General features: G+C 39.5%; 1 protein-coding gene across 3 annotated transcripts in view; it reads left to right on the plus strand.

Annotated features, from left to right (window-relative positions):
• Positions 1-12,708, plus strand: part of secisbp2l (SECIS binding protein 2-like) — a 78,743-nt gene that overhangs the window by 42,623 nt on the left and 23,412 nt on the right. For 2 of the 3 annotated variants that reach the window (XM_085968685.1, XM_085968687.1), the window contains 7 exons: positions 1,086-1,315; positions 2,533-2,557; positions 5,694-5,809; positions 9,283-9,441; positions 9,862-9,984; positions 10,253-10,420; positions 11,343-11,484. In XM_085968685.1, coding sequence (XP_085824811.1) covers positions 1,086-1,315; positions 2,533-2,557; positions 5,694-5,809; positions 9,283-9,441; positions 9,862-9,984; positions 10,253-10,420; positions 11,343-11,484 — 963 coding nt within the window. The remainder of the gene's footprint in view (positions 1-1,085; positions 1,316-2,532; positions 2,558-5,693; positions 5,810-9,282; positions 9,442-9,861; positions 9,985-10,252; positions 10,421-11,342; positions 11,485-12,708) is intronic. The other variant, XM_085968686.1, reaches the window with a different exon arrangement.

Below are 12,708 nucleotides of genomic sequence, written 5' to 3' on the forward strand. Positions count from 1 at the left end.
TGGAATCAGATCAGCGTTTGCAACTTCCCACAGAAAAAGGAAAACGTGAGGCAGTCACCCATGTTCCCTACTGTTCAAGTACAGATGCAATGGTGAATGGGGTTGGAGGATCACACACTGTAATTTTTTTTAAATGGGGAAAGGCCTTTAGCAATTCAAAATATCCAAAATATGTCGAACGTAGTTTTTGAAATTGTTAAATTACACTTGGCAAGCTAGTTACTGCAAATGACATACCCAAATCCACTTGCAGAACCTGCCACACTTGTTCTTTTATCTGCCTTGGGTGCATTCTGGTAGTAATTGTTACACTATATATATGAATTTATACAGGTTGAGCGTCCCAAATCCGGAGTTCTGGAATCTGGACTCCGGGACGATTGGTGGCAGGGCTCCAGAATCTGTAAAATGTTCCGGAATCCGGGCACCCTGAGGGAGGCTTACCAAAAACCAGAAATAGCGCAACCTGGGCCCAGGCATTTCCGGACTCGGCACGTGTTTCTGATGTCCGAAGTCCGGAAATACCACAACCTGGGCTCGGGCGTTTCCAGACTTCGGACATCAGAAACACGTTCCGAAGTCCGGAAAAACCCGAAAACTGACTCTGCCTCGGTCCCGAGGTTGCCGGATTCGGGATGTTGTACCTTTATAATATTTGGTTACATTATCATCCTGGATTTCGGACGTAATGCCGTAAATTCATCCTGTTGCTCGAATGCCAACTCGAGATTTTTATAAGTCATTAAATAAATGAAGTACTGTTTGCAGTTTTGCACATTAACAACTTCCTAGTTATGAAACTCTGATCAACATCTTCAGTTACTCAAGATAGTTAATGAGGAAGTATTTTAACACCTTTATTGTGGAAGTCTCAACAGAAGTATTTTATTTTTTGAGCAGACCTGGTTGTTGATACTACATTATGACTAATGCGCTGTTATCTTTCCCAAAGCGTGGTTTTGTTTTCGTAATCTGAAATTGTAGCATGTATAGATTAAATGGATGGTACTAAAATGTATAAGATGTGAAGCTTTGCCATAATTTGTACCTTTTAATTGTAAATATGATTGTCTTGCCATTTAAAGACTTTGCTGGAGATGTAGCTAATAAATCGCTCTCGGAGAGGGCCAGCCCTTTGCTATGGAAATCGAAAGTCAGGAGAAGAAGAGCATCTCACCCTGCTGCTGAATCTTCGAGTGAACAAGGAGCCAGTGAAGCTGACATTGACAGTGATAGTGGCTACTGCAGTCCCAAGCACAGTCACAGTCAGACCACATCAGCTCCCACAAGGAGTACAGAATGCAGTAATGCTAAAGTATGTAAATTTACATAGTTAATGTAATCAAAATAAACTGTGATATTGAAATGTGCCAGAATAGAAAGTGCTGATAATAGATTGAAACGTAGTCTTTATGGTTTAAAATGTCTGCAATTTAAATAATTATTTAGGGAATTCCTATTATGATGTAGCTTGAGACTGTTTCTATTTGGTAATATATAACCCAGCGTGACTAGTAGCTATAATTCCATTATGGATTTACAATAAAATAAATGCTAAATGTTTAAAAGGAAGAGTAGATGGTTTAATTGGTAAAAGCGTTGAATGGAACTGCCTTATCCGATAAACTGCCATTAAACTTTAATCTGAAAGGCTGTCAAAAGTTTCTTGAAGAAAACAGTCCAAGATTGAGAGAAAAAATAATCAGTAAACTCATAGCGCATTCTTATAGTTTTATAATTGGGTTCAAAAGTGTTGGCTTGTTTGAGTTGGTAACACACTCCTCTCTAGGTCAGAAGATGTGCTTTTGCATCCTGTGAGGGAATGTACATTGTTAGCAGGGCTGTCCTTCCAATGACATTAAACAGAGGTCCTGCCTGTTCACATGGGCTTTAAAACTGCAATGGCATGATCAGGTTCGTATCCAGAAAGGATGAGATTGCTGTACCAAAGAGCTGACTTCCCTCTGAACCAATCATGGCAAAGACTTCCGCTGTGCATTGTGCAATGAAATCTAAGATCAGTTCACAAAGAACTAGTTTACAGATTTGTTGCACGTAGACTCAATGTTGCATAGACTTGATGGGCCGAATGGCTTCCTTCTGTGCTGTACTATTCTGATTGTATAACACAAGAAATGTTCCCTTTATTCTGAGTAGCATAAAAATCATAAAACTGAAACCCACCTCAGAGTTATTTAGTGCATTAATCAAAGTTTAAATTTTCAAACTTTAAGGAAAGCACTTTTTCTTTCACATTGTAAAATAAATTAATGTTGCAAATATTCATACTTTCATCCAGCCATTGAAAACTAGACTTGTATTTCACTGCGTTCAGGAGAAACCTCTTGTATTTAAATAGTCTGAATAAAACGGACAAAATCCAGATAGTAAAACCTGGCTTGTGTTCCGTTCAAATATTCTGTGGTAATTGTTAATTTATGCTCATTTTAAAATTATAGTTGCTAGCTAATGGAATATTGTGACTAAAGACATATAGAGTTTGGTTAAATTGTTGTTTGTTTTTTATTTCAGGTAGAAAATTTAACTGGGATCACAGGTAATTAACAATATTTGTGTAATAACATTTTCACAGCAGTGGTGAGAATATGGAAGTCACTGGGAGTGGTTGAAGCACAAAACATCACCTGTCTCTGCCCTTACCTCAGCTCATCCACTGCTGAAACCCTTATCCATGCCTTTGTTACCTCTAGACTTGACTATTCCAACGCACTCCTGGCTGGCCTCCCGCATTCTACCCTACGTAAACTTGAGGTGATCCAAAACTCGGCTGCCCGTGATCTAACTTGCACCAAGTCCCATTCACCCATCACCCCTGTGCTCACTGACCTACATTGGCTCCCGATTAAGCAACGCCTCGATTTCAAAACTCTCATCCTTGTTTTCAAATCCCTCCTTGGCCTTGTCCCTCCCTATCTCTGTAATCTCCTTCAGCCCCACAACCCCCCCCCCCCGAGATATCTGCGCTCCTCTAATTCTGCCCTCTTTGAGCATCCCTGATTATAATCGCTCAACCACTGGTGGCCGTGCCTTCTGTTGCCTAGGCCCTAAGCTCTGGAATTCCCTGCCTAAACCTCTCTGCCTCTCTACCTCTTTCCTCCTTTAAGACTCTCCTTTAAAACCTACCTCTTTGACCAAGCTTTTGGCCACCTGCCCTAATTTATCCTTATGTGGATCGATGTCAATTTTTTTTGTCTTAACTACTCCTGTGCAACGCCTTGGGACGTTTTACTGCATTAAAGGCGCTATATAAATACACGTTGTTGGCTTGAGAGATATATATATGAGGAAGAAGAGAATACGGGGTCAGGGTAGGAAGAGCTAATTAGAGGGAGAGGAGGTTTGTGTGGAGTATAAACATTGGCATAGACCTGTTGGGTCTCGTGGCCTGTTTCTATGTAATTCAAGTTATATAAGGAAGATTACAAATTTCTTCAGCCTAAAGGTATGCATTATCTTTTACTGTTATATGAAAGTCAAGGCTGCTAAATGGATTTTTTTTTATATCAGTCACACAAATAAACCGGACATTCCTCAAAAAATACAGGACCATCCCTTTTAAGACTTGATTAACAACTTATCTTCACACCCTGCCTGTGCCATACATATATCATTCTCCGTTTCCTCCTTTATTTCTTTGCCTCCCATTGACAGCAATCCACTCAAGGAAATAGTTCTAATTTGTTTTGCAGTCTACAGTTGAGATGTTTTAAAGTTTAAAGCTTAGATATTTTAAGTTTTTCGTTTGAATCTGTCCCACAGATCTTGGTGTCCATTCTGTGGTTTCAATGTACATTTTTTTTTGTGATTTAAAATTCTTTTGGTTTGAGACACAATTTGATCAGGTCAGTCAGCATCAATCAAGATCATGCTAGCCACCTTTGATTGTGTTGGTTTATTGTCGGGTGTTACACTAGTGACCGTCTCTTGCTGGTATCAGTGATATGGCCTCACATCACACGACTTTCTGTAACAGGTGGCATGTTCAAGTATTCAAGAGGGCTTAGTGGAAAAGTTGGAAATGATTGAACATGATCTTGCAACAAAGGATAACATTGTTCAGTTCTCCATGTTATCAGTAGGACTTTGGAGAGTAGTAGCTCGAAGCACAAGCATTCCAAGAGAAGGAGGGAATTAAGTGAAGACACTAGCTACAAAAAAATATTGTAAAAGTTCTGTCCAGAGTTCAGCAAAGACTCTTTAAGGAATATGAGCACTGGTGTTGAGTTCTAGGGCTTTCACTTCCACTCCTGTACCTGGAACTCTCTTCCATGTGTTGATCAGACCTAAATTTGCCTGCATCTAGTTTGAATCTTGTCTTTTTGTGATACTCTTAGAATTTAGTTTTATTTAATTTTACGATCTACCTTATCGATACTATTTTCTACCTTGTGTGCCTCTTGTAAGATCATCTGTCACCTAGCTTTGGATGCTGAAATGCTCATATTTCTTCCATGTTTTCTAATTGGTAAAAAAGGAAGAACTTGTATTTATATAACAGGTTTCATGACCTCGGGATGTTCCAAAGCACCTCACAGCCAATGAAGTACTTTTGAAGAGTAGTTATTATGTTCGGCAAATGCGCACGGCAAGGTCCCACAAACATTAATAGAATCAATGGACAGATAATCTATTTTCTGGCGGTATTGGTTGAGAGATAAATGTTGGCCAGGACACCAGGAGAACATCCCAGTTCTTCGAATAGTCCACCTGAGAGGGCAGACAGTGCCTCGGTTTACCATCTAGTCAGATAGACAGCACCTCCAGTGTAGTACTGGGGGAGCGTCGAAGTGTCAGCCTAGATTGTGCTTGGCTCTGGAGTGGGGCTTGAACTTACAACCTTCTGACCCTGAAGCGAGAGTGCTACCACTGAGCCATAGCTAACACTTGAATCTTCAGAGAAGGTCCTTTTTAAACCACATTGAATGCTTGAATGACACCCTTGTGTCTATGCGACCAGAACTGGACACATTACTTAAGGTGTGGTCCGAACAGTGCATGACTTCCTCTGATTTAAAACAAATTGTTCTTGGAGTGTAGGTAACACTGGCAAGGCCGCATTTATTGCTCATCCCGAGCTGCCTTGAGAAGGTGTTGGTGAACCGCCACCTTGAACCAGTTGATTTTATAATTGAATGGCTCTTTGTTGATTACTGCTCTGCTTCGGTTGGACCTGCTGAGTGTCGTACTTCGTCCTTGGTTGTTTCAGTGCCGTTCATGGAATACACATTACACATTTTTTCTTCATGTGGGCAGTACTTTACATTTGTCCATATTCAATTTCATTTATTAAGAAAGGAATGTTTGGAGAGATGTTGCATTATAGTCAGATTGAGATTTAGTTTTTTTTCAGTTTTTGGCAGTTACATCTATCGTAGCAGTCCAATAAGTTATCTATATTTTATGATTTATTTATGTAAAATTACATGTAAAATTAAGTTAGAATCTTCAAATTTTATAACCTAAAATTGAATTTCTTTTACCTGTAAGTGTAAATTAGTAATTATTCATTTAATAAAGTTAGTCATGCAGGTAGATGACCTGACTGCTGATTATGAAAGTTTACATCAAGTGATTCTACACATTTAATAGTATGCTTTTAATATAAGTTCATCCTTTTATTTGTAAAGTGTTAGCTATAGTTATTAATAGAGGTGGAATGGTCTCTTTGTCAGGAGGCCCCAGCTGGGCGAATATAGCTTCCCAAGCACCACAGAGATTTGGAATGGACAGAATCCAGACATTTTCTTGTGGTCGAGGTGGCAGGCCAGCAGATTTACGAAACACACAGGTATGTGTATAAACTTGCAATGATAGTTTTGAATTGGGACTATTTTACGTTAAATTGTTTTAAAATCTAGAAAGTTGCTTGTCTTCCAGTTTAATATGCTAAATCCATTCCTGTACTCTCACTGGTGCTACTGCGAACAACTGAAAATCTCCAGCGCTATGTCACAAGAAAATTGTTTCAAGTGACTCATAACATAAGAAATAGGAGCAGAAATCGGCCACTTGGCCCCTCGAGCCTGCTCCACCATTCAGTAAGATCATGGCCGCTGCCCATAACCCTTCACTCCGTTATTTTGCAAAAATCTGTCTATCACCACATTAAATGTAGTTAATGACCCAACCTCCACGGCTCTCTGGGGCAGAGAATTCCACAGATTTACGACCCTCAGAGAAGAAATTCCTCCTCATCTCAGTTCTGAAAGGGCAGCCCTTTATTCTGAAACTATGCCCCTGAGTTCTAGGTTTCCCCACAAGGGGAAACATCCTCTCTGCATCTACCTTGTTGAGCCCCCCTCAGTATCTTATATGTTTCAATATCACCTCTCATTCTCCTAAATTCCAATGAGTATTGGCCCAACCTGCTCAACCTTTCTTCATAAGCCAACCCCCTCCTCTCCGGATTCAACCGTGTGAATCGTCTCTGAACTGCCTCCAATGCAAGTATATCCTTCCTTAAATAAGGAGACCAAAACTGTACGTAGTACTCCAGGTGTGGTCTCGCCAATACCCTGTACAGTTGTAGCAGGACTTCCCTGCTTTTATACTCCAACCCCCTTGCAATAAAGGCCAACACTCCATTTGCCTTTTTGATTACTTGCTGTACCTGCATGCTAATTGTGTTTCAGGCACAAGGACCCCCAGGTCCCTCTGAACTGTAGCATTTTGTAATCTCTCTCTATTTAAATAATAGTTTGCTTTTTTATTTTTCCTGCCAAAGTGGATAACCTCGCACTTTCCCACATTATACTCCATCTGCCAAATGTTTACCCACTCACTTAGCCTGTCTATATCGCTTTGCAGATTCTTTGAGTCCTCTGCACAACTTGCTTTCCCACCCACCTTTGTATCCTCCGCAAACTTGGCTACATTACATTTGGTCCCTTATCTCGATCAAGAATTTTGCTCTGTTTATATAAATTGAAATTTGCATTCATTTATCTTTCTGCATTTTTCTGATTTAATGGGTAAGATGAGGATAAAAACTTTCACAAATGAAGAAGGTGCAAATGCTGGAAATCTGAACTATAAACAGAAAATGCTGGAGGCACAACAGCTTCATTAGCATAATGCTGGTAAACTGCTAGCCTAGGTTTTCTGATCCAATCAGAAACTCTAGGCTATTTCCAGCATTTTCTGTTGCTATTTAAAATCTTTGCATTTGAAAGAGCGAATATGAAATTTCTCGAGGCATTGTATATTTTGCATTACTTGGTAAGGGTTTCAGTCACTGGTTTCACTTTCTGTAAACCAAATGTTGATCTGTCAGTAACCTGGTTAAACGGAATGCCATTTATCTATTAAAACATAAGTTCTCCATGCTCACCTTTTAGACTCTCTTTGTAAGGTGTACCATTTTCTGACTGAGAAGACTGGCAAGCAGACATGCTGCTCTCTTGCGAACGTATCATTGCCACTGTTGCACAAAAGGCTGGTGCAACTTCCTTTCTCATCCCCTGCCCCCCTCTCTTTCCTCTTCTCCTCAACCCCCCCCCCCAACTCCAGTTTTTCTTCGCTGCGGAGGAACATATGTATTGCCTTGTGTGTGGCCCCAGTCAAAATCAAGAGTTGAACCTGTAGGAAATTACTTATGCAAACCGTGTCCTGTTATTTTGGGGCATAAAATCCTGGTATGCTGTGTTCTGTCACTGTGTCGTGCTGCCTTGGTGCGCCTTAATCAATGGCCCAGATTTTCCGGCAACTGCACGATCAGTGGCGTACACAGTAAAATTCATGGTCTAGTTTGCCAATCCCACTGTCGATAGCTTCCTCCATGTTTTTCTGAATTTCTAAATGGAATGCACTGCGGTGAACATGGTGGTGAATCAGAAGCAGCGGCAGCCAATGACCAAAATTACTGCAATTCAGTCAGTGACTGTACTAAGTCTTTTTAGTTTTATGTAAAACTGTGACCAAATCAAAGTGTCCCCACTTCGCCCTTTTGATCTCCATGTCAATCCGTGTTGTTGATAGAATTTTAAATCACCATATGTGAATTTGATGAAGCTTTAACTGGAAAATAAAAGGTGATGAAACTAGCAAAAGTTGCTGTCAGTTGCATTATACTGCATGATTGTGCTTCATAAATTTTAGTTAGGAGTTGACTGTCCTATGAAGATCTTTCAGATCCTGTAATCTGTGATAAATGACCATTAACTAGACAAGTTATGATCATAGCTATTTACTAGGCTAACGTGACTAATGTCTCTACAGTTTTATCTGCTACAATTCATTGTCACCTCAAAGCAATGCACAAGTTATTTTCTTCAAATAAAATATTGAAAACCTATTAGAATGTTCCTCTGCCAGCGTTGTTTCCTTACGGATGCATGGTTCGGGATAGTGTCCAGTTCAATCAAATTTCGACTCTTTATTTCTGGGAACTTTGTTGAGATTTAAGTTTTAATTTATTGTGAGATCAAATTCAAGGACTTCAACGGGCTTTATGTACAGTAAATAATCATGCAGTCAATCAAACTATAATTCTAACATTTGGCAAGGTGCTGGAGATAATTCTACAAATAGGTCTCTTATGAGTGTAAATGGATGGTTCTCCATTTTACATACTGATCTTGGAGCAAGCAGGTCACTGCCAGGTCACCAGCGTCATTATTTTCAAGGCTAAGTGGCAGCAGCGAGAAAACAGGTGTCCATTCAGGAAAGGCTCGACCATCATTGGATTTTAATGGAGGACGGAGCTTTGAAAATTAACTTACAGGAAACTTTGGTTTATCCGGAGGTTAACTGTCCGGAATGCTCGAGCCACCGGCAAAATTCAGGAGTCGGTTCAGTAAGTTTTTTTTCTTTTCGTTGCTTTTTTTTCCACCAGTCAGGCTCTGCAAGGTCTAGCTAAAGCTGTTGCTTAGCTACAGAGACACTTGCAAGCTACGGCCGACTGTTTAGAAGCTGTTAGGATTTGTTGCTAGATACGGAGCTCAAAAGCTTCCGTATGTTTTAACATTAACGCTGGTTTGTCCGGCAGTTTTGATGGGACGGCAACAGCTCGGTCCCATCGGTGCCGGATATCTCAAAGTTTCCTGTAAATGCTGTTTTGGTGGTGGTAACAGCAGAGCAGCACAAATGGCCCAGAAAATTTTGGCATGGCACAAGTTATTTACGCCATAATTTCCTGGAAAATCTGTGTTTGAATAATGGCTTACACCATAAATGCACTATTACTATGCCGCAAGTTTCCAGGAAAATCTGGGTCATTTACAAACTGATCAGTTTTTATTGCACAATCTTTTCGATGTGCAGGATAGCTTCAGAGGGAGGATGCAGAGTTCGCCTTCAGAGAGAATGCCAAGCCAGCAGAAGAATCGTGATTGGACTTCTGGACAGTCTTCTGAAACAGTACAGTATGTCAGTGGACGGATGACTGGAGCTGATCAAAAGCCTGATTCCTTATATTTTGAGGTATTCAGTGTTTCATATAATCACATTATAAAATGTTTAATGATCATGTCAGTTGCATCTTAGGTTGTTGCTACTTCTATTATCTTTTGAAGAAGACTGTTTTCATGCACAGTTGAAACCAGAGGTATACTGTTGTATTAAATTCACATCTTCAGAATCCTGGGTCTGCTCTGTTGTACACAAATATTGTCATTTGATTTGCTGTGAAGGTTTTATATTGTGTAGTACCACATCAAATGAACCTACCATTGTCAAAACAATGTCCAGTTCACTAACTTTGTATAAATACCAGGTGTCTGACAGTTGATTACTGATGTTGTTCGAAGACAGCCTTCGGTAACCTGTAAATATATAGAAAAATTTGGAAGTGTCTTATGTTCTGGCATTTCAACAGTGTATAAATCTCTTTGTTATATACAGGATGACAGTGAGTTTCCAGAATTGATTATTGGAGCTGGGGTTTCTAAGAGCAAAGCTGTAGGCCATGATAATGCTCAGAATAAAAATTCTTCCATTTGTCAACTCACTAAAAAACAACTGGGGGTGAGTGTTGTATTGGACCTCATTTATACATGTACGTTCAGCAAAATGTTAACGTTAAAAAATTTGTGTGTTTTCACTAAAAATAAAATTTGGGACAGAAATGTGTGTCATTTTGTAGACGATAACTCAAAATATAATCTGGTTTTACCTTCAAATGTTTGTTATTTAAAGAAATTGCTTTTTATTCTATAAGGTAGATGAATAAGGATAAAGAATCTTCTAGTGTTAATTATTTTCACCAGTAGTTTTTCTTTATGCGTTTATTTAGCTGGGCGATCTGTCAGAAACTTCTCCAATCAATATAGTGCAGACACCTATTCCAATAACCACAGCTATTCCAAAACGTGCTAAAAGTCAAAGGAAAAAAGCATTGGCTGCAGCTCTTGCTACTGCCCAGGAGTATTCAGAGATTAGCATGGAGCAGAAAAAACTCCAGGTCAGTTTATTTTTAGAAATTCCTCTTTTTCTCCCTGTTTTGGATATTAGAAATGATGCAACAGGCAAACCATATGATGAGTTAACATTATTAGCATGGGTATGTAGTTTCTAATTTACTTAGTTTGGGTGAATTTTGGTATCTGTAAGCTTCTAAAATAATGTAATGCTTGGTTTGTTATTCAGCAGGGCAAGGGCAAGTGATGCAAGTTTGATTGGCTATACTTAAATTTTGTTAAGAATTTAATGGCTTTAACTTTTTGTGGTAGTACCTCAGATGCTCACCTGTGTTCCTTCTTCCTACAATGGAAAGGAATAAACTTTAGCCCTAAATAATAATAATCAACTTTATTGTCATTGTTAGTGCACAAGTGCAGTACACCGAAATGTAGGCTTGCGGCTCCTGAGAGTGTACATTTAGATTAAGACATTTAAACATTCAACATTCATTTGGCTTGTAATACATTAACATAAACATAACCATAACCATAATAAAGTGCATTGGCAGATGTGCAGGCTTTAGAGTTTATTTGTGGAGTTCAGTAGGATGACAGCCCTGGGAAAGAAGCTGTTCCTAAATCTGGTCGTTCGGGTGCGAATGCATCTGTAGCGTCTCCCAGATGGCAGGAGGGTGAACAGACTGTGGCTGGGGTGGGTAGGATCTTTGATGATGGTCCGTGACCTCCGTAAACAGCGTTTCTGGTATATGTGCTCTATAACTTGCTGCTCCACATAATACAGCTTTGTGGTTATAAACTATTAATGTATTGTGATGGGACTAAGTTCAGGTTGTGCAGTATTATAATAATACAAGCCCTTTTATCTGCTGTAAAATGTAGAGCAATGTATTAAGAAACAGTTGTTTAGAGTGTATTGTACAATGGCTTTGTGCTTGGTCTCGTTATGTTTTGTATTTTCCCAAGGAGGCTCTGAATAAGGCAGCAGGGAGGAAGAGTAAAGCCCCTGTGCAACTGGATCTTGGTGACATGTTGGCTGCACTAGAGAAACAGCAACAAGCCATGAAAGCAAGGCAACTGACTAACACAAAACCGCTATCATATTCTGGTATGGTAAATTCCGCTGTTGTACTTGGGAGTTTAAGTTTGTTTTCTCAGACAATTTTATCCCTGTAATGTTTCTGTAATTAAAGTTGGAAAGTATTTACAAACCATGTTAATGGATTCATCAAAGTGGATGCACAGGGAAATAGTGGGCTGGTCCTTTCATTTGAAATTTGAAATTATTTTTCTCCTCGCCGATTTCTTCAGTTTTGTTTTCTCTACCACACTTCACTTTTTCGTTTGTTTTCCCTTCCCTTCCTTCTCCTCCCCCACCCCCCAAATACCTGCCATACAAAAAAATGCAGGGCACCTTTCCTCGCATGCTTTTGTACTTCTTAATGCCACCTGTTCGGAGGTGTGTGAGAATGAGTGTGTATAATGTATCTATTCCTCCCTGTAAGGAACACATTGCCTCATGTGTCTGCTTTACAGTCCTGATTTTCCTCTTATTGGATACTTCTCTTGTACGTAAACTATTTCTGTTGATTGACTGACAGAATGGTGTACCTGTATTACTGAACCAGCCAGTATGGGGCTTCATTTTTCTTGACTAATCTGAATCACTGTGTATATTTTTAAATTACTTGTTACAGTACTGTTGATACATTTTTTTGCGCTGTGCAATGGTTATTTTGAAAAGTTGTAAAGAAAAGCCTGACATTTTTAATTCTATGTAATACTATGTCATTTTATCTGTGCTAAAAGATAAATGGGGCAAGTTGTTCTGTAATTTTTAATATTTTTGTATGACTCAATGTGAGATGCCAGTTAGGGAATGGAACATTTCCCCACTTTTGGCAAGCACTGTTGACGTGACACACCCAGGTCTGGTCTGCAGAATAAACCCCCAGTAATGTTCTTTGGCCCCCGCCACAGTAAAGCACCTGCATTACTGTCAAATGAGGTTTTTTTTTTGTCTTAAAATGCTCCTGTGAAGCGCCTTGGGACGTTTTACTACGTTAAAGGCGCTATATAAATACAAGTTGTTGTTGTCGTCAAACCAGTGCCAATCTCTTCTAATATCATTTTGCGCTGAATTGTGTGCTTTCTTTGTGCTATGGAACTGGGTTGACTCCTGAAATGATATATAGGACCATTGCAACTAGCAGAAAGATGAGTCTTTCATTCTGTCTATCTGGACTGGATTCAAGCCCAGGTTTCTTATTTTTTTTAAAAGGTACATATGCTAACCGATCGCATCACTAAGTATCCCAAGTTCCACAGTTTG

This window comes from Somniosus microcephalus, chromosome 27 (assembly GCF_052327205.1).
Source record: "Somniosus microcephalus isolate GS21.2 chromosome 27, FLI_Smic_1.0, whole genome shotgun sequence".
NCBI lineage: Eukaryota > Metazoa > Chordata > Chondrichthyes > Squaliformes > Somniosidae > Somniosus > Somniosus microcephalus.